The sequence below is a fragment of the Odocoileus virginianus genome, chromosome 13, assembly GCF_023699985.2.
Source record: "Odocoileus virginianus isolate 20LAN1187 ecotype Illinois chromosome 13, Ovbor_1.2, whole genome shotgun sequence".
In the NCBI taxonomy this organism is placed as follows: Eukaryota; Metazoa; Chordata; class Mammalia; order Artiodactyla; family Cervidae; genus Odocoileus; species Odocoileus virginianus.
The window spans coordinates 49,617,943-49,644,708 of NC_069686.1; the positions used below are offsets into that span (position 1 = coordinate 49,617,943).

Here is a 26,766-nt window from a genome sequence, read left to right on the forward strand (position 1 = left end):
TGATGTTTATACAAGTATACAATGCCAGCATGGAGTAAATGCCACAGGGTTATTCCAGGCTGTTTCACAAGGAAAAGTTGGCACTTAAATTTTTATTGGGAAAAACTGTTAGAATACCAATAACTTATGAAAATTAATTCTAGAAGAATGAACTGTAAGGAGTAAACCATGCAAGCGGAAGCTTTCTTGTGAAATAAGATACCACAGTATGTACCCTAATGTAAGGTAACATCTCTCAAAACACTACCTTTCAGAAAGAGGTTGTAGCCTTATATTCAACTCCTATAAATATTATGAAAGATTACAATATAAAAAGTATTTTTAATGGATATCAATAATATACATGAGCAGTACAAATAAAATGACAAACTTCCCTAATATATGTTAATAGATACTTACATCTTGAGATAAAACCTCTGAAATAGATGGAAAGAAGTGTTGTAACTCAACCAACTTGGATGAACATGAATATAGTAAACTTGAAATGTTGACTTTGATGTAGAATAAGATTTTAAATTCTTCAATGATAAAGCAACAATTTAAATACATCTAAGCCTATCAACACACTGGGGCATAGATAAATAGTAGAAAATGAAGTTGAAACTGTTGTTTGGGCTCAAATAGTGGAAGGCTTTAATTGACTTGCAAGGTAGCCAGAACATGACTTTCATGTTGCTGTCAATGGGAAGCCACTGCTGGCATTTGAGGAGGAAAGGGGCTGATCACTTGACAAAGTTTTAAAAAGACTAATCTGGCTATAGACAGTTGAAAGGAGGATTTGTAGGGCTTCCAAATATGGACCTAACTGCTACTTCCAATGGGGGATTATTAAGGGTAGATACTGAGGATGAAAAAAATAGATATACTGTACATAAATACCTATATAATTTGGCCACTAGACAGTAGGGGATGATTCCCTTGACCTTTTGTCATCACAATATAATCAATCCCCAGAGCCTTGAAAGGGCTACAATAAATATTTATTGTTGAAGGAATGGATTAAGGGTAACATACTTTTAAGTTGAAAGAAAGGGAGAAATGTAAAAGGGCAGAATTTATGACTGTGAATTAAATTTTAATTTTTAATCTTTTGGATATTCAAAGAAGGAACCATAGAATCTGGAATTGGGGATGTGACTATGAAGTAGAATATATCTCAGCTTTCACAGACTACTAGACTAGCTGATTATCTTGCACTGTACTGGGCCATTGCTTGACAGCAGTTTCTCATCTATCAAGTCTTTATGTTCTTTGTTTCAATTTAAGACCTTTTCCTCATCTTTTCTAGCAGTGAATACTTCCTATCACTCTCAAGCTCATATAAGGCTTTCCACTTCACATTTGTTCATTAAGACAGGATCTAGACAATACAAAATTAATTCAAACATAATTGGTCAAATCATTTGATTTTAAGGTAAATGACTAACTGAAGGTGTTACTTTTTTATTGCAACACTGTGGAAGTATTAGCTGCATAGCAATCCAACTTCTAGAAATTCAATCTCAATCACTATAGGTGGCAGAAAGAATTAAAGTCACTTGATTTTCTTCACTAACTTTCACTGACCAAGAGCAAAGACTTAAAAACCTGTGTAACCTTGGAAGTATGAGCTAAAATACAAAGACTGGATTTGAATTGAGATTAAAAACTTGGGCAAAAATTCTCAAGGAAACAGTTTGAGACAGATGATGAATATAAATATCTCGATTTAGAGAAAAAAGCAAAGTAACACTTTGATCTTATGAAAATTAAAAAAAAAAAAAAACCTTTGAAAAATTTCAGGAAGCTAATAAAATATTCTCAACACACTTAAAAACATTCAAAGGTATTTACTTCTGTCTGGTTTCAAGATCAGCTCATCAAATAAAATATATTCTATACAATAAACTAATCATCATTTTGTGAGAATAATATACTTTAGGAACTAGTCACTTACAAAACAGGGTTCCTGGAATGGACAATCAAATTTTCTTTTATGGTTGGTTACTGTAGATAAACACCTGGCTCTACTATCCAAAATACACTAATAGGTTTTTTGAACCAACTAGTCAACTTAACATGCTTGGTAAAAATAGGTCAGTTTGAGAAGAAAATTTAACAACTAGAATTTTCTCAGCCTTGCCTGCTATTACAGTTACCTGGGGCTCTTTTAATTACTCCTGCATGTGGTCAAGTTGTCTGGATGCTTAAATCAGAATCCCTGGAGCTAGAGATACCAGAAAGGAAATTTTTTAAAAAGTACCTTGTAAAATCTCACCCCCCCTAAAATAAAGTAATGAGGAATAAACCTGACCAAGAAGGTGAAATAAGCCCACAAACCTATGCTCAATTCATCTTTGACAAAGGAGGAAAGACTATACAATGCAAAAAAAAGTCTGTTCAGCAAGGGGTGCTGGGACAGTTGGACATATGCATGTAAATCAATGAAGTTAGAACACATCCTCTCACCATACACAAAAATAAACTCAAGATGGTTTAAAGACTTAAACATAAGACATTATATCATAAAACTGCTAGAATAGAGCATAGGCAAAACATTCTCTGACATAATTTGTATCAATATTTTCTTAGGTCAGTCTCCCAAGGCAACAGAAATGAAAACAAACAAATTGGGCCTAATCAAACATGCGAGCTTTTTGCACAGTAAAGGAAACCATAAACAAAATGAAAAGACAACCTACAAATGAGAGAATATATTTGCAAATCATGTGACTGACAAGGGCTTGATTTCCAAAATGTACAAACAACACATACAACTCAACGACAAGAAAACAACCCAATTAAAAAAAATGGGCAGAAGACTTAAGTAGCCACTTCTCCAAAGACATTCAGATGGCCAATAGGCACATGAAAAGATGCTCAACATCACTATTTATTAGAAAAGTGCAAAATCAAAACAACGAGATACCATCTCATACCAGTCAGAATGGCCATCATTAAATATAGATACCAGATGGTGGAAAGAGCATGGAGAAAAAGAAACCCTCCTATATTGTTTGTGGGAATGTATTGAATAAGTTGGTGAAGCCACTGTGTGGAACAGTATGGAAGTTCCTCAGAAAGCTAAAAATAGAAATACCAAATGATCCAGCAATCCCAGTCCTGGCCATACATCCATACAAAACTTTAAAAAAATACATGCACCCCTATATTCATAGCAGCACTATTCCCAATAGCCATGACATGGAAAAAAATCTATATGTCCATTGGCAAATTAATGGATAAAGAAATTTTTAAAAATAAATATACGATGGAATAGTACTCAGCCATAAAAAAGCATGAAATAATGCCATTTGCAGCAACATGCTTGGACCTAGACATTAACACAGTAAGTGAAGTAAGTCAGAGAAAGACAAAAATATCCTACAATATTACTATATGTGAAATCTAAAATAAATAAATGAAACTGTCTATGAAACAGACTCATGGAGATATAGAACAGATGTGTGGTTGCCAAGTGGGAAGGCGGTAGTAGTTGTAAGCTTTTATATATAGAATGGATAAATAACAAGGTCCTACTATACACAGCATTGAGAACTATTTTCTATATCCTGTCCCCATAATGGAAAATGAAAAAGAATCTGTGTGTGTATACATATGTGCATGCTGAGTTGCGTCTGACTCTTTGCGACCCTATGCTCTATAGCCTGCCAGGCTTCTCGTCCATGGGATTCTCCATGCAAGAATACTGGAATGGGTTGTTATTTCCTTCTCCAGGGTATGTGTATGTATTTGTGTGTGTGTATGAACTGAATCACTGTCTAACAGCAGAAATTAACACAACATTGTAAATCAACTACACTTAATTAAAAAAAAATAAAAAAGAATCTCTGTGACTAAGTCCTGGTACTAAGAGGTACCAGGAATTTCCAGTGTGTTAAACTGGTACTGATCTAAATCAAAATTGTAAAATGGGAAAGCCCTGACTAATGATTTGCCTCGTATACCTGTGATATTATATGAAAGCCAAATACAAAGATGTTATTTCAAATGAGGACAATAAAGATAATACTCTCCCACTTCAACTATTTAGCAATTCTAATATTGGTGATTATTTGTGAGTTTAAGGGTCCTGTTATAATGACTAGATTTCAACATAAGTTTTCTTTTAGTATAATATGCCACCAGTGAAAATATAAACTTTTTACTAGTTAGTACTTACCAAACAAGGTAGGAAGTAAATACTAGGAAAATCATGATAAGAAAACCACCACCTGAAACGCCATAAACCCAAATTTTCACTCGGCCATCTGTTTAAAATAAAAAATAACAGGCTTAGCATACAAAAGCTTTTATTTTTCATTTAATTAGTGTATTATTTATTTCTCATCTGAATTCTGAGATTTGCAGAAGTCAGAAGCATATGTGGAAACACATGTGACAGCTATCAAATGTCCAAAAAATAGGTGAAAATATTAAATATAGGCTATCAATTTTTTTCACAATGCCAAAGACCAGCAATCAGTACTTCATAAAATCTAACAACTGGCAGGATATTTTGAATTTATTTTCATTTATATATACTTCTAATACAAAAGTATTACAAAACATATCCACATGTAGAAGTATATATTATTTTGGATTTGATATCTGCAAGAGGTTAAAAAAAAAGAACCAAATAGTCTGATCTATTTTGTGATTTTTAACTATATGACATACACCTTGACTGTATGTATAAATTTGAGTTGTTTCTGGAAAACACATGGTTTTTGCTAAGTTTTACATGAGCACACAGTTAATTAAACTTAGCATTGCACTGATAATAGCAATGCCTTAGCATCCCAAAAGGAATTATTCCTTTCTGAAAGATGCACACACAAAGGTTCATTATACTACATTGAATGTAATTAACTGTTGGTCCAAAAAAAAACACATATCAGAATCTTATTCTAAAGACGTTCATGGGATAAAAAACAAAATCTATTGTAAACATTTGTTTGAAAGAAAATCACTATTACTTTCAATTATATTGTGACTATGTATTACAGTTTTTGCTTACAAGACACTTTCAAGCCTCAATCGAGTTTTAGAATGAGTTTTCAACATAGTAGTGACTTTTTTTTTACGGTCATAAAACTTTTAACAAAGCTTTGATTTTGATCTTTTTGAAACACTAATGATGTGATCCCCTATTCTGAATTTTTTACATTGGCAATTAAAAAAAGTCTTCCCTGAGTAAGAATGCATCTTTCATCTTATTACCCCTAAACCTCAAAGAGCTGAAGTATTGTAAGATCCAGTGCTTTTAAATCCCTATTGCAGAGGTATGTGATCTGGGTGACCTTTAAATCATGTTACTTAAAGAAGAATTAATATAGCTGTTTATAAGAAGCTGTGTAGCACAGAGGGCTTAGCTCTGTTCTCTGTAGTGATCTGGACAGATGTGATGAGGAGGGAAGTCCAAGAAAGAGTGGATATATGTGTGCATGTGACTGATTCACTTCATTGTACAGCAGAAACTAACATAACACTGTAAAACATTTATACTATAATAAAAAATAATTAAAAAATATATATGTGGTGGAAAATTAGTCTTCCTACCTGAGCTCCCTCCCCAGATGCTATCACCGTTACCAATTTATGAACCATCTCATAGTTTTCTCTGCAAATGCAAGCAAATGAGTATATATACAACATGCATGCCCTTTTTAAAAAAGACACAAATGGTCCTTATCATTCACTTTGGTACTACTTTTCCACCTAACAATACATATTAAAAATATTTCCATGCTAGTTCATAAAGGGAGGTCCATCTCATCCTTTTTAATACCCCTAAGAGACATTACACAGTTGTATCATATTTTTTTTGTTATTCTGTTTGTAGAGATTTATGTTATTTCCATTCATTTTTTATATAATAAGCAATCATATAATTATTTACATCCTTCTCTTAGTATATGTGTGTATATATGTATGATAGGTTTTGCCTAATTGCCTTCCTGAGAGGTTGCTCAAATTTTCAACCCCATTATGAGAACCCAATGAAAGTTATAAACTTTCTCCCAGACTAAATATATATTTTACATATATGTTTATATACATACATATATATATACAAGTGTATATATGAGTATACATATATGTATGTATCTGTGTTTATGTATATATGTGTACACACATGTATCGTCACATACATGGTATTAATGCTTTAGTTAGGTTTCTTTTTTTTTTTTTCCATTTATTTTTATTAGTTGGAGGCTAATTACTTTACATCATTACAGTAGTTTTTGTCATACATTGAAATGAATTAGCCATGGATTTACATATATTCCCCATCCCAGTCCCCCCTCCCACCTCCCTCTCCACCCGATCCCTCTGGGTCTTCCCTGTCCACCAGGCCCGAGCACTTCTCTCATGCACCCAACCTGGGCTGGCGATCTGTTTCACCCTAGATAATATACATGTTTCAATGCTGTTCTCTTGAAACATCCCACCCTCGCCTTCTCCCAGAGTCCACAAGTCTGTTCTATACATCTGAGTCTCTTTTTCTGTTTTGCATATAGGGTTATCGTTACCATCTTTCTAAATTCCATATATATGTGTTAGTATACTGTAATGGTCTTTATCTTTCTGGCTTACTTCGCTCTGTATAATGGGCTCCAGTTTCACCCATCTCATTAGAACTGATTCAAATGAATTCTTTTTAATGGCTGAGTAATATTCCATGGTGTATATGTACCACAGCTTCCTCATCCATTCGTCTGCTGATGGGCATCTGGGTTGCTTCCATGTCCTGGCTATTATAAACAGTGCTGCGATGAACATTGGGGTGCACGTGTCTCTTTCAGATCTGGTTTCCTTGGTGTGTATGCCCAGAAGTGGGATTGCTGGGTCATATGGCAGTTCTATTTCCAGCTTTTTAAGAAATCTCCACACTGTTTTCCATAGTGGCTGTACTAATTTGCATTCCCACCAACAGTGTAAGAGGGTTCCCTTTTCTCCACACCCTCTCCAGCATTTATTGCTTGTAGACTTTTGGATAGCAGCCATCCTGACTGGCGTGTAATGGTACCTCATTGTGGTTTTGATTTGCATTTCTCTGATAATGAGTGATGTTGAGCATCTTTTCATGTGTTTGTTAGCCATCTGTATGTCTTCCTTGGAGAAATGTCTGTTGAGTTCTTTGGCCCATTTTTTGATTGGGTCATTTATTTTTCTGGAGTTGAGCTGGAGGAGTTGCTTGTATATTTTTGAGATTAATCCTTTGTCTGTTGCTTCGTTTGCTATTATTTTCTCCCAATCTGAGGGCTGTCTTTTCACCTTGCTTATAGTTTCCTTTGTTGTGCAAAAGCTTTTAAGTTTCATTAGGTCCCATTTGTTTATTTTTGCTTTTATTTCTAAAATTCTGGGATGTGGGTATTAATGCTTTAGTTAGGTTTCCAAAGTTTAAGGACCTCATTTGTGGATTTGAAAACTCATTTCCTTGGAACCTCATCCTAATTCTCTCCCTGAAATAGGGTCTACAAGCAATGAGTGAGCCTGGTTGCATTTCATAGCATGCTTCCCTCAACTTTAAGTCTGTTTCTCTAAATTAGCTAAACATCACAGAATGAATATGATTTTTAATATCTATGGCATGCCCAGATGTACTTGGGAACCAAAACTTAAGTTATTGTGGTCATCCTTATAAGCTAGTCACAGAATGTCCTGTTTCTCCCACTAGATCTAGGGTCCTTTGTCTCTGGGCTCTAGTTTTGCTTCATTTAAGCATGTCATCAGGGCACTTTGGTACGACCAAGGCTTCGGGTCTGGGCGGAAAGTTCCCAAGATATGTTTTGTCTGAGCTTCATGTGTGTCTTCCCTCTCAAGGTTCCTTCCATCAGTCATGCTATCTCTCTCAGTCATTCACAGCACTTTGTTTTCTGGAAGAGGTATGTACATTCGGCACAGAGAATTTTGCTTTCATATTTTTGTCCAATTCTTAAAGAGGAAAGTAGACACCAGTGCTGTGTAAGGATCTTACTGGCTTGCCTTTCATACCTTCCTGTCACTTACTGGTGGTGTGACCTTGGTCAAATTAGTTTGCATTGCCAGTTTCAGAATCCTAATCTCTAGAGTGGGGATAACAACATCTCATTATGTTGCAAGAATGTAATGAGATGAGTCATGCAATACAACCAGCATGGAATCATAGGGTACAGAGAAATTATCTAATACTGTTCGTTCTTATCCTTGATCTCCACTAAGTTTTGAGTCCTATAGGCCTGACACTGTGCTAATACTTATGAAAATGCTGCAGGACAGATGCCTAGATTGATTCATAGATGAGGTAAAGAAATTACATGCAATCACAAAGTGGGTACCTCTGATCCATGATACACATAAGGTCTCTTGGCCTCTGAAATTGATGCTGTTTTACTATATCACTAGTGTTTAGTGATATATAGTGTTTACTATATCACTAGTGTTTTGTTTATATGAAACCAGTTAGGGTACCTAGAATTTCCCTACATAACTCCATGTTCCTGAGAATCTATTCCTTTTCTTGTTTTTCAATTATATATAAAACCTCACAGTGATAAAGTCTTTGGCAAAGATAATTTACAATTCAAACATTTTCAAAGATTAATATTTTGTTTCCTTAACTCAGACTGGGGTTGACAGACTTATTCTCAACCACCCATGAAAATGTTTTACACTACATGGCAGTCAAGCGGGAGAAAGCTTGAACAAAACCATATTGCCTTTTCTGTCCCTTCTTCCCTCCATGCTTTCCATCACGAGCAGTGGTCACGATATGAACTCTAATCCCCCAAGAGAAAATTTACATTTCTTACTCATAACTGATATGTACCTGGATCAAGGGGTTGGAGAGACCATCCTTTAAAAATATCATGTATTTTTGAATTCACAGGTCTGTTTTTCCCAGCAAGGTTTTTCACATCAGCTTTTTTATCCTCTGACCCTGGTACCTTCATGCAGTAATCCAGGAGACCATTTGATCTCATGATCTCTGTATAGCCTTTCTCACAACCACAGACTCCACCCTACAGCATGAAAAATACATTTATGATTACACAGTGAGTTGTATAGATGAAAAAAATAACACCTTAATTATTGGAACTGCTTAATAGTTGCATGATATGTCATGGCAATTTAGGGTTTTTCAGCAGCAGACTTGGCAAAGAGATGAAAATTCAATAAATAGTTCATCTTTCTGATTTCCAAAGTCAGCACTTCAATAAATCATCAGTTCTTTCTAGTGGTTGATCATTCTTACACCTTCCAAATTGAAACCATAATTTTTTGTCAATAGAGAATATGAACTACATCCTTTTCTCTCTTATAGAGGTGTTTAAAGCTTTAATTAAAAATTTACTTCGGTTCTTCCCCCAGCTATTTCAGATTCTTGCCTGCTTACTCCAATCTGTCCTTAACATTGAGAAGCAAAGCAACAGAAATTGCTTTGACCTCTTTGAGGTCTTTCTGCCTCTATCATCTTCTACCATTGATCACGAACTAGACTGAACTGGCTCTCCACTCATAGACTTAGTTCTGCACTAAGAGGAGACAGTCCGAGGCTGTGAAGGAGGGAAAAAAAAAAAAAAAAAAAAAAACTTTGCCAAAAGCATATGTCCACAAGAGGGAGGAAAGACAGAGATAGATATCTTGAAGTAACCTGAGTGTCACAACACATCATCAAATTCCTAGTTGGCATCATGACAATGGGTCTTTCATATTTGTCTGTGGATTCCTGGTAATTTTCATGCACAATAAGCCTTTCAAAGAAACTGATAATGATACAATGTAATGGACAAAGATTTTCTATCTGTCTCTGGAAGTGAAACTGAAATAATTGCTCTTCCTTCCTCCAGGAAACATAAAGGCAATAGAGGAGAATAGAAAATAAGCATGAGATTATGAATCTCTATGACTTTGCTATTAGGATTCCTTACATAAAACTATGGTATTTTCTCAACATACCTTAGCCTCAAATGGTAACTCATATCAATCTTTATGCATCAGCCATATATACTTACTGGTTCCAAATAGGGGGAAGGGGTACATCATGACTGTATATTGTCACCTGCTTATTTAATTTATATGCAGAGTATATCATGAGAAACACTGGGCTGGATGAAGCACAAGCTGGAATCAAGATTGCAGGGAGAAATATCAATAACCTCAGATATGCAGATGACACCACCCTTATGGCAGAAAGCAAAGAACTAAAGAGCCTCTTGATGACGGTGAAACAGGAGAGTGAAAAAAATTGGCTTAAAACTCAATATTCAGAAAACTAAGATCATGGCATCTGGTCCCATCACTTCATGGCAAATAGATAGGGAAACAGTGGAAACAGTGACGGACTTTATTTTTTGGGGGCTTCAAAATCACTGAAGATGCTGACTGTGGGCATGAAATTAAAAGGTGCTTACTCCTTGGAAGAAAAGTCATGACCAAATTAGACAGCATATTAAAAAGCAGAGACATGACTTTGCCAACAAAGGTCTGTCTAGTCAAAGCTATGGTTCTTCCAGTAGTCATGTATGGATATGAGAGTTGGACCATAAAGAAAGCTGAGCACTGAAGAACTGATGCTTTTGATCCGTGCTATTGGAGAAGACTCTTGAGAGTCCCTTGGACTGCAAGGAGATCGAACCAGTCCATCCTACAGGAGATCAGTCCTGGGTGTTCATTGGAAGGACTGATGCTGAAGCTGAAACTCCAATCCTTTGGCCACCTGATGTGAAGAGCTGACTCATTTGCAAAGACCCTGATGCTGGGAAAGATTGAAGTTGGGAGAAGAAGGAGATGACAGAGCATGCGATGGTTGGATGGCATCACCGACTTGATGGACATGAGTTTGAGTAAACTCTGGGAGTTGGTAATGGACAGGGAGGCCTGGCGTGCTACAGTCCATGGGGTCGCAGAATCAGACATGACTTAGTGACTGAACTGAACTATTTACTTAGGTCATAAGTTGTTGACTGAACACATGATTTTGAGGAGCAACAGATACTAAAACTAAAAATTAGAAGTTAAAAAAATATAATAAATGCCTAAATTTTAGGTAGAGATTATATAATGACAGTTATCATTATAAATATTTCCAGTGGTTTTAATTAAAGACATTACTCAGTGTTCGATGGGGAGAAACTAATGGAGAAAATTGGTACAAGCTCAGATATGAAAGCCATCTTTTCAAGATGTGTCTCTATTTAGCCTGAATGAAAAGCTGTAACCAGTTATATAGGACAAAGGTTCAAGGGAACAGGTATTTTATGTTTATTACAGAGGGTATCCAGAGAGTTGGGGAGAAGCCACAACTGCTATTTCACAAACATCATTAGCCCATGAAGTCGGTGCTGATCTCTTTTCCTTCTTTTTTCCACTGGCAACTTAATCCCTAGCTTTCCTGTGTCAAAGAATTAACCTACTTCTACTTGAAGTAGACGGTCCATAAAATAGAATGTAGCATTTGAATCATTTTAACCAAATCATTTTTGAAAAGAACACACTATAAGAAGAAACTTCTTTCTTTGAGAGACAGGGCGCACCTTTCTTCTATATACACTGTACACTTTAAGAGTCACTGATTAGAATACATAGTACATTTTGCACTAAATCCTGAGCAGTAATGGGTGGGAATTAAGAAAAAGGAGAAACATTTCTGCTTTAAAAAATGTATATATATACACACACATAATTATTACCCATAACCATACTATCAGCTTATTTAAAATCAACTAAAATTTATACACACTAATAACAGTGTAATCAATTTTAGTACCTAATGTTTAGCAAACATGAACATATCCTTTTAAAGATTTTGCAAAATAGTTTAGGTATATGAAAGGCTAAGAATGAAGGAAATAATCAGAGGAGAAAGAGAGCTAACAGAGATTAGATATCTGAAAGAGAGGTTAGCTATAAAAGACTGCTTTCTTGAACACATGGCCGTGCAAAGAAATTCTTAATAGCTGTGATTACTTCTGCAAATGCCTCTAGGTGGTATCGTGGGCCCATGGAATTGCTGCTTGGGATAAAGGAGACTGGAAAACATCAGACAACATACATATAACACAATTAAATTACCTGTCCAAGGCTCTAGCACCTGACTCACCTGTGTGCAGTAGGAGAAAGGTTTTCTGCAAGCTGGGTTACACTGCCGAATAGCAGCAGGGCGTGCCTGAGGGGAGCAGCCTCCTACAAAGGAAGTCCCACCATCATCCACAGATTTTTCAAGGGTAAATATTCACTTCTTTTCCTCTCTGACACTGGCTACCTTGTAACAGTATTATTTTTCAAAAAAATCTGTTTGCGGACAGCGTGGTTGTTTCATTTTGTTGACTATTCTAGGAAAGGCTGTTTGAGATGGGAGGCTCTGCTAACAGAAGTTGTTTACAGTTGAGATTTTATACCTGCGTGTTGGCCAGGTGATTCTATCATATGGCTTCACTTGAGGGCAAAGCCTGTGAGTGTCAGGATCAGTAAAAGAATTGATGAAATCTCAACTGAAGTTCAGTAGCAGAAAATATATACGCTCAAAGATCTGTCTACTTAGTTTTTTTCCAGCTCCCAAACTAGGCACTAGACCAATTTCCAACAACCAAACACTAAAAGAATGCCACTAGTCCATTCATGAGACCACAATATTAAACATTTTGGTAACATTTTAAACGTATTTCAGCCAGAATACATACATATACACACATGCAGAGTCACACACAGATTGCCACACGTATTTTTAAGAGCAAATGTATACACTCCAGCAGGGATAATCATACATCTGACACTAGTACTTGCAGTGTCCTTATTAAAATAGCTTTGAGTAACTATATGGAATAATATGTCTATAATCTAAAAATCATTTCTATATTAGTCGTGCCTTCCTGGATTCAAAGTACCAGCAAAGAAGTTGACATATTATCAAGGGCACCGTTGAAGCTACATTTATATACCACTGGTTGCATTTATAGGTTCTAGTCTCTGCATTATTATAATTGTCAACCAATTATATAGTATGTAACCATAACATAAAATTATGATTTTGTAACTAGAGAAAATTTTGTGCTTAAGGCTGTGTAGGGAGTTGCATCTACATTTTTCTGAAGAATGACATAGCTAAAATCTGTTGCTTGAAAAATAATTTCCGCAGGGGAAAAAAACAAACCACCAGGATCCAGAATGAGCAGGTAGGTGTGAAATTGATCAAGTGTTAGTGGCAGTAACCACACAGCCTTGTCACTGCCAACAGAGTTTGGAGATGGTGTTTTTTCCTCCTTAAACCAGGGATCTCCACCATGCAGTCTGTATACTCCATGGGGAGAAGATCACCTGAGAGCCAGGAAAAGCATGTTAGAATTTGTATATTTTAGCCAACATTTTACATTTTAGCAATGATATTAAGCTGTGATAATACTTGGCAGGTGACACTGGTAACCTGAGCTCATTCATCAGGTGGCCCTGGGATGTCCACCAGCCACGAGGTACTCCACGCAGAGAATCTGGAAGTGGAACCCTCACCGGTTGGTAAACTCTCAGCACACTGCAGCAAGTGATGCTTTCTGTGTTCCTGGTTAGGCAGACTTACAGTATATTTAGTTTTAACATTAACTTACACAATGGGCAAGTCACTTAAAATAAATGATTATATGGAAAAACTATGGGTTAAAGGGACAACCAATAATGAAAAAACAAGTAAGCTAGAAAAAGGTGAAGCAATCTTTCTATTCCAATAGAAAAATTGAGATTCTTCTATTCTGACAAGCTCTTAGCCCTGGCACTAAGTACAAAGAATGACAGTTTGATTTTCTTTCATAAGAAGGCATCGAAGCAAACCCCTTTAAAATGATTGAGAAGACCATTTGTAGAATCTAATTGCATTCACTGTCATGAATGAGGAACCCTTCCTTCAATATATATTCAGATATTAAATAATAATCTAGGCTACCACATTGTTAAAAAATGAAACTTTCAGTACATGAACATAAGCATCTATAATTTATAGGAAAATGTTTTTAATCATTAATATATTTTAGCTTTTATATCTTTATCAACTTTTAATTTCAATTTCTGTATGTTTCATAACATGGTACATTAGCACAGTAGTGTGGGATTTTAGGATATTTTGAGGTCTGTTCTCAAATACCTTTTACTGAAAAGGTACATCTTTTAAAATTTTATTAGAGACCATTGTTTTAAACCAACATCTGTGTCTTTCAGTTTTTGTCTTAGACCATGATATTCAAGGAAATTTTATTATGTATCAACTGATGCTGAAGCAGAAACTCCAATTCTATCGCCACCTGATGCGAAGAACTGACTCCTTGGAAAAGACCCTGATGCTGGGAAAGATTGAAGGTGGGAGGAGAAGGGGACGACAGAGGATGAGATAGCTGGATGGCATCACCGACTCAATGGACATGAGTTTGAGTAAACTCTGGGAGATGGTAATGGACAGTGAAGCCTGGAGTGCTGCAGTCCATGGGGTCACAAAGAGTCGAACACGGCTGAGCGACTGAACTGAACTGAACTACGTTAAGTTGTCTGATATACTGTGTGTGTGTATGCTCAGTCACTCAGTCATATCTAACTCTTTGTGACACCATGGACTGTAGCCCACTAGGCTTCTCTGTCCATGGACTTCTCCAGGCAAGAATACCGGAATAGGTTGCCATTTCCTTATCAAGGGGATCTTTCTGACTCAGGGATTGAACCCCTGTCCCCTACGGCTCCTGCACTGGCAGGTGAATTCTTTACAATTGTGCCACCCGGGTAGCCCATCTGATATGTTATGGGACTTCATATAGAACAGTTTGCTTTCTAGGATGCAAAGATCTAATGGCAACTTGCCATGAAGCTCATCTAAGTCCACTCCCCAGTCTTCCCTTGCTTATAATTTTTAAGCTAATTCTTCTCACCAACAGCAACACTCAGAGATCTTTCTGAAGTGCCCACATGAATCTTAGGCAGGAATACCTGTGACGTTAATGCCATCTGAACGTTGGCACCACACAGTTCGTTCATTATTGTTCCAAAGACTTGCTTTCCATGTGTAGTGATAACATTTACCTCCTGCAAGTAAATACGATAACAGCGGTTCTATTATGCCTCAATCAAAGCAGAATAAGTATTGATCAATCAAGGCTGAGAGTTGAAAAGTGCTTTGGTACCTGTACAAGGGCGTGTTTCTAGAATCTGCTGGGGGCAGCTGTCTTGGTTCTCAAAAGACTGAATTATAAATGTCCTTGACCTAGATTGGCGACCCAGAGTCTCGAAGCTTCTTCCATCAATGCAGGTCAGCTCACACGTGCTCCACGCTGACCATTCTGTTAAATGGCAGTCTCCTGGAGGATCATGCAGCACAGGGCAGAAGAAACCGTGAAAACTGGCACCTGACCCCGTTTACACACACAGGGCTCACAGTGGGATTCGTGTGGTGCCGCGGTGACCAGGTGCAGTCCAGAAACGACAAGTTCTATGCTGACTAATTTTCTAATTAGAAAGCACTAGGGGTGAGGAAGTAATTTATGGTTTCATCTAGTTGAATGAAAAGTGCCAAGCACTATACTGCCATTATTTTGCCCCAAATCATGGCAGTTTTATCTGGAGAACACTAGTGTCTACTAGTGACAATAAAATTTTTAAAAGGAAGTGTAAAGATTATAGCAACTCAGTTTTTAAAGAGCATCATAACATTATAAAATGGATGTTCACAGAAATTATATAAAGGAAAGAAGTAGAGTAGCTTTAAACTTAAAGAATGGTTCATTTAACAATCCAAACATGCACAATTTGTGTGTATATATATGTCAATATGTATGAATGTATATATACACACATATATGTTACATGCCATATTATAAGAATACATAAGGATATATTTTGCCACCTTAAGCTTCTGCCATACAAGGTAAGTTGGGTTATTAGGATTAAAATAAACTCATAAATCTTATGTAACTGAGAATAACCTTCACAATTACATAGAACTTGCTTAACAGAGTGCTTTCATTTTTAGCCTTACTTGTCATCACCATGTCATCAGCCAGGGCTCCTCACTCATGGATTCAGTCAATGTCTTTTGAATGCTGGCCATGTGTTTGGTGTGGTCAGGTATTATTAACACATTTTCTAGATGGAGCAACCACTGCTCAAAGTGACAAGAGTATATGTCTCAGGCAAAATGCCAGTGACGTGATAGTGACAAGATTCTAACTTAGCACTTACATTTCCAAGTCCAGTGCTTCCCCCTGACTTGCCCTGCCAGCCTACTTTGCCTCTATAGAAGCTGTTAGGTATATTCCAAAGTGATAACCAATGATACATGGATTAAAGTTAGTTACAAATTTCAACTTGGATGAGAGAGAACTCCAAAAAACAGAAAAAGAAATAAAAAGGTCACCTTGGAAGGTACTCCCAACCATTTTAAAATTGCCTACCTGGGCAAGGCACTAAACACGGCTGTTTCAAGATGCTGTCTTGAAATGGCATCTCTCTACACAGTGCTTCATCTACACGTACAGTCCAGGAAGATATTGAACCGTTGTGGACCACACAGGAGAGGCTGCGGGTCTGGACTCCTTCCCCACAGTCTCCACCCTGTCAGAGGAAAAGGATGCTGTCAGCATTACCCAAATCAGGAACATCTCAAAGTTTTAGCTCCCACCATCTCTTGGGCAAAAAAAGAACCAAAAAGCAAAAAAACACAGTTGCATATTTCTGCAGCTTCCTTCTCTTGAGAGTTATCTTTCAGTTGTTGACAATAAGGCATCCCTGAGCAATTCTCTTAGAGCTGACAGAGCAACTGAAGCAGAAATGCAAATTTATGCCTTGAAATTTATGCACTCAGAATATGACGATTCATTCTGGAGCTCAGCCAGGACTGACTGAAAAAGAAAAACGATACCTAATTTGTCTAGGTGTATGTGATAAAGTGGCCTAATCCATAATCACTCCCCAAAAGAGCATGTACAACCACAGGGTGTACATTTCTCTTTTGCTTTGCTTGTTTTTCTTTTGTAGGGAATTCAGTACTTTCTCATGTGGATTAGATTGGGGTTTCCAGTAAAACGCTGATTTTCTCAGAATGCCTTCTGTGCTGAATATTATTCTTTGAAGACATTTTATACAAATCCCACTCAGATTATTCTGGCCAATTAGAAAAAAATGTGCAGGGTCTCACAGAAACAGAGGCTTTGTGGTTATCTAGCTCAACCATCTGCTTGATGAAAGACTTCCTACTCCAACATTTTTAGCAGATACTCACGAGGTGAGTATTATCTCCTCCGTTTTAGTCAGGTGCTCATATTTCAAAAAGAAGTCCATTGGATATTTGGATAACTGGATAACTGGAGAGGGTAGTTTTGTGGCTTTTTTTTTTTTTTTCACAAATGCCTTAGAAAACAGAGCCCAAGGCAAAGCTTCTATACTAAGGAGGTGAAATCCCAGGGGTGCAAGAGTGAGGCTGAGCAAGCCATCACAGGTGCAGAGGAAAAGCAAATATCAGGTAGTGTGTTGTCAACTGGCCTCAACTTCATAGAAAACACAGCTGGTTTCTTGGTCAATCACAACGTTGTTTAGACAGGCCACATGGATCATACAAGATGTGGTGGCAGGAAAAAGGGAGAGGCAGGTCCTCCATGGATCCAGTTCTCATTGATCAGCTGTCACCCCAGGGAAACTTCCATATACTTCCAAGGTATATTACTCAGCTCCCACTACCAGGAAATAGGTGGAAGACCAAGTTTTTATGATTACTTCTGGTATAGATGGAGAGAAATAACATTTGCACAGACTCTGTTGCTGCAGACAAGGATGCTACATGCTACAACCCATTATCAGGTGATAACTGGACAGCTGGGCTCTGCATTGGGAAACTGAGTTTCAGCTCCTAATTTCTCCCTCCCACCCAGGACTCAAACTACATTGCTAGACCCTTAGAGCTTCTGTGGCTCTGGCAGCAGCAGGATTGAAGAGGGACATGGTGGGCAGCTAAAGCAGTCATGACAGTGCTCCGGGGTGTGGAGCAGGTGACTCAGAGGCTGATGGGCCTGCTGAGCAAGCACCAGCCAGGTGAAGGCACGGTGGCAGCAGCTGCTAAGCATCGAGGGCAGGTGCTGGATGGGCTGCCGGATGTGCAGGATGGTGCAGAGGCTGCTGAGAAAAATCCTTTCAGATTCAAAGCTATACTGGCAAAAGAAAAAAAGAAAAGGTGCAACTTGGAGGAGGTCTAGGATACAGCAATTTAGAGACTGAATCATCTGAGCAGACACACAAACTGGGACCATCACATCCTTTTCCATAGATGTTTTAACAAGAATTGTGCTTTGTTTATCTAAGATGGCAATCCCCACACTTGCTATCTCAATACCTCATAATCATCCTAACCATTGTGAAATGGTTAAAAAAAAATGTGCCCTAGTTATGAACCCAAGTGCACTTTTTTTTTTTTTTTGAGAAACGGAGGTTCAAAATCAATTCACAGTATATTCATCCAAACCAAATGTTCCAGTAAATATTTATACCCTAAAGTTGAAAATAGCATAAGTTAAATTTGGGTTTGGGGGAGGGTTCTTTCTGTAACTTATTATTCCAGGTGAGGGATGCATGGCCAAATTGCATAAGGTATATGTTTCACTGTAGAGTGTCAGAGTTCATGAACTTGGAGTCTGACGATACTGCAGCATGTCTGAAGTTTGACGTTACTGCTCTCTAGAACCTCAGGTAACTGGAGATGCAATTGATTAGAGCTTTGTTTGACATTCCAGGAGATGGAGTGTGCAGAAAGGAGGGGAAACTAGTCATTAGGGAGCACTTTCAAAAACAAGACAAACAATAATATGTTTCTAGTATGTATCCATGTTCCACCTGATCTCTTATACCTTTGACTACCACAACCACAGTATGAGGAGAAATCAGCAGCAGAATGATAATTTCATTCATAAAGCAAGCATTCATCTAGTCTCACTCATGAGACTTGACACACCAGGACTTGAAAACCGAGCCAGGCTTCTTAGAACAAGATGGTCAACAGTCAGAATTCTGTTACTGTCTCTGCTGTCCAGATCATTAATGGACTTCCTGTCTACTCTGCATCAGCATCACCAGCTGTGGATCAGCAGGTGGTGCTAATACCCATAATCAGAGTTTTAATCAAACCTATAATAACAACCTCAATTTATTGAGCTCTAAATTTATGTCAAGTACTATGCTCATCACTACATATGACTTGTCTGCTGCTGTTACTGCTAAGTCGCTTCAGTCGTGTCCAACTCTGTGCGACCCCATAGACGGCAGCCCACCAGGCTCCCCCGTCCCTGGGATTCTCCAGGCAAGAACACTGAAGTGGGTTGCCATTTCCTTGTCCAATGCATGAAAGTGAAAAGTGAAAGTGAAGTTGCTCAGTCGTGTCCAACTCCTAGCAACACCATGGACTGCAGCCTACAAGGCTCCTCCGTCCATGGGATTTTCCAGGCAAGAGTACTGGAGTGGGGTGCCATTTCCTTCTCCAATGCATGAAAGTGAAAACTGAAAGTGAAGTTGCTCAGTCGTGTCCAACTCCTAGCAGCACCATGGACAGCAGCCCACCAGGCTCTCCCGTCCCTGGGATTCTCCAGGCAAGAGTACTGGAGTGGGGTGCCATTGCCTTCTTCTTGTCTAATCGCTACCAAAACCCCCAGCAAAACAGGTACTACTGCCCCTCCTGTGGTATACATAAGTAAACAGAGTTTGGAGAGTTTGAAAACCCGGCTAAAAGTGCAGAGTGAGGAACTGGAAAAAAAATTTTGACCAAAATTAGGCCTGCAAAGATGCTGACAATAGGGGGAAGCATGCGAGTTTAGGAAATTAAGGGGCATATGGAAACTCTCTGCTCAGTTTTTTGGTATACTTAAAACTACTTAAAAAAAAATACAATCTAGGGACTTCCCTAATAGTCCAGGGGTTAAGACACCACTTTTCAATGTAGGGGGCACAAGTTCAATCCCTGGTCAGGGAACTAAGGTCCTACATGCCGCAGGGTGCAGCCAACTATTAAAACAAACAACAACAACAAAAAAAAACTCAAGTATCTTTAAATAAATAAAAATAAAAGTCTACTGATACATATTTTAAATAACAAATACAAAATATGTGTGTGAGTCTATAAATATACATAAATGTGAAATGGTGAATCTAGTGAAGAGTAGAGGGTGTACCTTCATGTTATTCCACTTTTCAAAATGAGAAGTTCTGAGAAATACTAAGGAATAGATGAAGAAGTCTACAAAATAATATTTAAGAATATATAAAATAAAATAAAAAAAAATTAGACTCGAGAGACTCCAGAGTCTGAGCTCTGAAACAGATTTTGCAACATATGTGTGATACGTGTTATCAGCTAAGAAACTTGGAAGGAGTTAGGAAACCCTGAAAAAAATGAAGCCTGAGGATAAACACTTTGGTTTGCAAATCTCTTTCCACAGACGATGGTGACAGAATTGGCACATCCACCATGCCCTGGGCAAGCTCCTGTGTTTGGGGTTTGATCTACTTGATGGCAATCAGCCGCTTCAACCACCACCTCCAGTGAATAAGTCTGCAACCCGTATCGGGCAGGTCAGGATATTACAGAACCAAGGAAGCAGAAGGACAGCTGTGAGAGAGGTGCACTTGCTTTGTATGTGGAGGCTCATGTGTATTTTGATCAGTAATTCCCCAAACTCAGCTTACATAGATGCGTAAGAAAAGGGGACCCATTGAAAATGTCTTGTGTTATGTATCTCACAAAGCATTCAAAATCAGGCTTCAGGAAGAACTGAAATGAAGTTCAAACTCAGCAAAAATTCAAATATCATCAAGATTCTCTTTCTCTTTTGCCTCTGAGTTACTGACTTTATCTGTTACATCAGATGGGAATATGTGACAGCAAAAAGTTTTTGAATATAATATCTTTGAACAGCCTCAATTCCATTCCAAATTTTGGGGGAAGAATTATATTGGCCTCCTGCAGGTAAGGTGCCCACACAGGAATAATTAATATAGACATGTTTTCTGAGAGCTTTGCCTGGATTGAGGCTATCTCCAGTTTCCTCCTGACTGGAAATGTCAGTGAATGGAATGACCTCATCTAGAAATCTAAGGCACTAAGGTGTATCTCTGGATACACCTGCTCTCATGGTCTCCATGGCCCCCGTGTCTGGGTATCTCCATCAGATGCCACAACCCCCTCTCCCCACCTCCACAAGCACTGCTATAGAGAATGTTCACCACCCACCACTCCAGCCCCTATGGTTCCAGCTAAAGTTCAGTATGTGACAGCAAAATTTCACACATTACATTTGATATTTCCCCTGCATGCTCCTAGGAGACAAACTGGCAGATTTGTCTCTTTTAAAAAAAAAAAAAACAAAAGCTCTTGATACCCAGGAAGATAAAAGGAAAAGTATTGGGTTGGTCAAAAAGTTCGCCTGGGATTTTCTGTAACGTCTTATGGAAAAACCCAAATGAACTTGTGGCCATCTCAATACAAAAGAACAAGTGAGGAACCTCAGCAGGTGGACGGCTGGTGAGACGGAGTGTGTGCAGTCTGTCCCCATCCTTCCCTTCTTCTTCCTGTCTTTTCTCTTCCTTCTCCTGCCAGGGGTTCCTAAATTCTTTGAATTTGTTTTCTCTACTCTCTCAACCATTGTTAGGAGAAATCTTCCATTTCTTATTTGTGATTCTAAGCAGTACTGAAAAAACTGTTGACAATTTAGGAAAGAGAGTTTTGGGCTGAGTACACAAAGAATTCATATTTAAAGCCATTAGGTTACTATTGAATTAATTAGCATGGTGCCTTATTTTCTGTAAAAAGGAGACTGAACAAATGTACCACACATTTTTATTCCTCTGGGACTTATTAAAGCACATGGGCATTTAACTTCTGCAAGATAATGATGCTGCACAACAATGTCATCCTGACAGGAACACTGTGAGAATACTCTGCAGATATCTTAACGCATAATCAAAATTATTGTTACCGAATTAAATCTGCCTTGGAATGCGAACTGAAGGATCAACTAGTAAAACAAGAAAATAGAGAAAAATCAGTGTGCTTTTTTCTTACACAAGAAACCAGAGAGAAAATGCCATAGAGCATCATTGCTGACCCAGCAAAAGCTCTGGGTATGTGATATATTATGATGTTACTAGGCATTTATATTTCAGGTCAATAAAAAGCAATCATTGAGGAAAATGTAGTAACCTTGGTTTGTGTAATAATGTTAAAATATAACTTTCATACACTTTTGGTTTTCTGCCCACATGCAAGATTTTGCCTAAGCCTAAAAGTGCTTTTTCAAGAAATACAGTCTATGACAGGTTGTGCATTTCTATAGCATCAGGGTTTTGCCTAATTGCATAATGCTTTGATATTTCCAACCAGCCAAGAAGATAGAAAATTCTTTAAGATGCTAAAAAGATTGAAAGTCCCCTGATCCAACTTATTACAAATAGTTGATAACGATGGGCATTTATTTTCCTAGCAATATCACTCTGTATGAAGTTAAGTCATTTGGTTCTTTTTTCCATGCTCTCTGTTGCATAAAAATACACTGTGCCAGGCCCCTGGTGCTGTGAAGTTTGTTCCATCACCTTGTAGGTTTGAACAGACAAGTACTTTGGACAGACTGAGAAACATTTCTTTAAATGTCATTATATGACCTACCTCCAATTTACATGCAGACCAGTTGCTGAGGACCCAGCTGTAGCAGGGGGTCATGGGGCAGGTTTTGTGCTGGGTAAGCTCTGTGGGACATGGCCGGCCTTCTCCTTGGGTTGGCATAAGGATAAATCGAGTCCGGCTCCTCTGACCTAAAATGAGAAGGACAATGTCAGCTTTTCCGTTAGAGATTGGCTAAAAAACCAATTAAAGAACAGAATGTTGCCATATATATAAAAGTCTTCACTATATCACACTGAACTTCGTCATGTCCAGGTTTCAGTTATTTTGCTATTTTAATTTAGGTTTCCATGGAGATACAGGTCATCCAAGGTCTGCATATGCTTGTGGATCTGAAACTCTGTCTTCTTCTTCAGCCATCCTATGTCCAAACTCTGTACTGTTGCCAAATAGACTGATCCCGTAAACACTGGCAGAATGTTAATTAATTTAATAAATATTTCCTTATTAAGCTCTAGAATAACCAAAGCATGTGCGATGTGCTAGGGGTGCAGTGATAAAACAGCCCGATGTACCTCCTGCCTTCACAAACCTTACATTCTAGGCTAGAATCACCAATATTAAGCAAAAAGAGAATGGCATTTCCTATGTTAGGTTCTAAATCATCAAGTGAGATAGAAAATTGCACATAATCCAAATTACCCTAGAAAATTCCCTAGGAAGATGCCAAGATTACCCTAGAAAATTCCCTAGTGTGGCTCCAGTACTGTCACTCCATTAATTCAACATGACCAGTCTTCCTAGAGTTTAGGACCAATTTCTCTTTTTCACTGAATAGAAGATAAAGTTGTTAACTTGTGTGAAGAAGCCATGATGTTTGAAAAACATTTTTTCCTAATGAGAGGAAATTGGTTAATAAGAATGGCTCAGGAAAGAGCAGGACTCTCATGTCATCTTATACCCACTGCTAGGCATCAGGTCATAAACTTACTAATAGGAATAATGGATGGAATTTAAATGTTTCATGCTCCTGCTTTCTCTTCCACTCACTCTTGTCTTTACTCATTTGTTACTGATGAACTATGGTATGCATATAGTTTCCTTAATATTAGTCATCTGTGAATCCAAATATTAGTCATCTGTGAATCCAATGCCCTTCTACTGTTGTTATAAAATTAATTATGTGATTTTATTCATGATAAATGTGAAAGGAAAAACAGAAGGTTCTCGGAGAGCATGTTATGGGGATGCCACCCAGTCTGCGAAAGAATCAGAGAATATTACCTTGAGCAGTTGAGCTTTAAACAGAAATCTGAAGAAGTAAGTCAGACGTGATGTACAGAGAGTGGCCCACTGACCCACACAGGAGAAACAGCGTGTGAATAGGTCATGAGGTACAGAGGAGAAGGACAGGTTTGAGGACCTGACAGAAGGCCAGTGTGGCTGGACAAAGAGAGCAAGGAACAGAATAGATTGAAGGAATACTGTTAAAGTTATTAAAAGTGAGAATCAAAGATTATACATTTATATTTTAAGAGAAATGGGCAGATAGCAAAGACTTCACTTCTGCATAGAATTTACTTGAAAACCTTAGGTAAGCATAATTCTCAGATGTCCTCAAGTTCAGGGAGAAGTAAGGGTAACTAACACATTCAGTGGACTAGACCTCTTAGTGGTCACCAGAATATTATCATAGCTATGGTGGAAAGTCAATTCTCTTTAAGAAGACCCTTGAAGAAAACTAGGATATTCTCATCACTGCATTCTAAATTCCTTGAGGCCTGATACTCTGTCTCTAACATGAGACTCCCTATATATTAAGCACTAATTGAATATTTGTTTAATTCATATTTTTGTAAACTGTCTCTATGATATTATCTGGTGTGCAAACGTGTGATGCTATTGCTAAGCAATTTTCTAAATACTTATATACTGACTCACTGAATAGTCATAACAGTCCTAGAGGAAAATTCTATTATTTTCACATATTACAGATAAGGAAATTGCAGCACAGAGTTTGTCACTTCTTTAAGGTCAAAAACTTAGTAAGCTGCAGAACAGGATTCAAACCCAGAAAGTTTTGCTACAGAGATGACTGTATTAGCCAAGATGCTAATGCAAGAGAACATCACGTGAGGGCCCAGACAAGACGGCAAGGAATGGACTGATCTAGGTCTTGTATGGGAAACAGAAAAGAAACATAAGGTGGCAGTAAAATTTGTGTTGTTGGTAACTGAGGCTTTGTGAACAACATAACCTACAAATTCTGCATTCCTGGGCACACAGCAGAACATTTACATTTAGATCAATGTTCCCTCCCAACATCACTCAAATCAAATCATAGCTGGACATCACCTTATTCATATGAAACTTTGTCCCTGCTCAATGAATGCATTTGGCTCAATATTTCACATTAACTCTTACTTAAATACTCTTCAGTTTTATAATAATCTTTATGTTTATTCTCTTGAACTAAATATTATTCTAATGTCATTATAATTGCATCCTGTTCTCTATCCATCTTTGTAAGACTAATGACAATGTAGTGTCACCTTTATCACAGCTAAAGAGATTCTATTTCATTAAAACCAAATCACTTCAAGCTTGTTCTTAAATTGATGGCATGCATCACTGCCATTCCTTTAGGACTATTTTATTTATTTCCACTAAAGTGACAGATATTTTCTGCTGGACATAGATGTGGGGCGGGGGAAACTAATGAAGTCAATAGAAAAAAAAAAAAAATGAAGTCCTCTAACCACTCACTGAAAGGCCAGCCATATGATTTCTCTGCTTTTTGCTATCCAAACACAAAGATAAGCTCAAACAATGTCAGCTATTACCAAGAAGCATATAATTCTACATTCTGAAGTATATTATGTTTTTTTTTTTCTTTTTTGATTATTGGAATATAATTGCTTGACAATGTTGTGTTAGTTTCTGCTCTACAACAAAGTGGAGCAGCTGTATGTATGCGTGTATCTCATCCCTCTTGAGCCTCCCTCTCATCTCCTATCCCCATCCCACCCGTTTTAGGTCATCACAGAGCACAGAGCTGAGCTTCCTGTGCTACATGGCAGCTTCTCACGAGCTATCTCTCTTACCCATCGTAGTGTATATATGTCAGTCCTAATTTCCCAGTTGGCCCCACCCTTCCCTTCCTCTTCGTATCTACATGTCTGTTCTCTATGTCTGCATCTCTATTCCTGTGTCACTATTAAGTTCATCTGTACTGGTTTTCAAGGACAAAGAAGTAGTCGCTCAGTCGTGTCCAACTCGTTGTGACCCTTTGGACTGTAGCCCGCCAGGCTCCTCTGCCCATGGGATTCTCCAGGCAAGGATATTGGAGTGGGTTGCCATTTTCCTCCTCCCGGGGGATCTTCCTGATCGAGGGATTGACCCCATGTCTTCTTTGTCTCCTGCACTGAAGGCAGATTCTTTACCCCCTGAGCCACTGGGGAAGCCCAGCACGACCTCGATGGGTGGGATGGGATGGGATGGGGTGGGAGGTGGGGGGGAAGCGCAAGAGGAAAGGGACATATGTGCACCGATGGCTGATTCACACTTATGTATGGTAGAAAACAACTCAATATTATAATTATTCTTGAATTAAAAATAAATAAAAATATGTGATGTATATAATATATAATGGAATATTACTAGGCCATAGAAAGGAACAAAGTTGGTTTATGTGTAGTGATATGGATGGACCTAGAGTCTGTCGTACAGAGTGAAGTAAGTCAGAGAGAGAAAAACAAATATTTTATATTATGTTTAACTGGCTAATATTAATATTCAGTAAGAAAACTTTGTTTATAAATGCATGAGAGTATAAAAGGTACTTGCTTTACCTTAAGTTTCTGTGAGGTACTATCTTTAAATAAGTTCCTTTTTAAATCAGGAATCTTGTAAACTAAACAATCAGAGAAAGTATCCCACAATTAGGAACTTTCCCCACAATTCCTGAAGTTGCAAATATAATATCTAGCTACATGGAATACAAGGAGCCCTGCCATTTCCAGTGGTCTCTGGAATTCTAAGCACCATATTGGATGTAATACTCAGCCTTGCCCCTATCTCTCAGCCTGGTTATTCTAAAAGGGACCTTTAAGGAGAGAAGACCTAAGGAATTGTTTTGATGATAGGGGTTTTCATGTGAGAGATAAGACAGTGGAAAATGT

The 26,766-nt window shown here is 37.9% G+C and overlaps 1 protein-coding gene across 1 annotated transcript in view; it reads right to left on the reverse strand.

The window, feature by feature from the left end:
• The window catches only part of THSD7B (thrombospondin type 1 domain containing 7B), a 970,494-nt gene that overhangs the window by 7,331 nt on the left and 936,397 nt on the right, over window positions 1–26,766 (reverse strand). The window contains exons 21-27 of the mRNA XM_070476270.1: window positions 22,631–22,776; window positions 16,386–16,545; window positions 15,120–15,293; window positions 14,926–15,021; window positions 12,068–12,150; window positions 8,795–8,987; window positions 4,163–4,250 (exon numbers count right to left, since the gene is read on the reverse strand). Coding sequence (XP_070332371.1) covers window positions 4,163–4,250; window positions 8,795–8,987; window positions 12,068–12,150; window positions 14,926–15,021; window positions 15,120–15,293; window positions 16,386–16,545; window positions 22,631–22,776 — 940 coding nt within the window. The remainder of the gene's footprint in view (window positions 1–4,162; window positions 4,251–8,794; window positions 8,988–12,067; window positions 12,151–14,925; window positions 15,022–15,119; window positions 15,294–16,385; window positions 16,546–22,630; window positions 22,777–26,766) is intronic.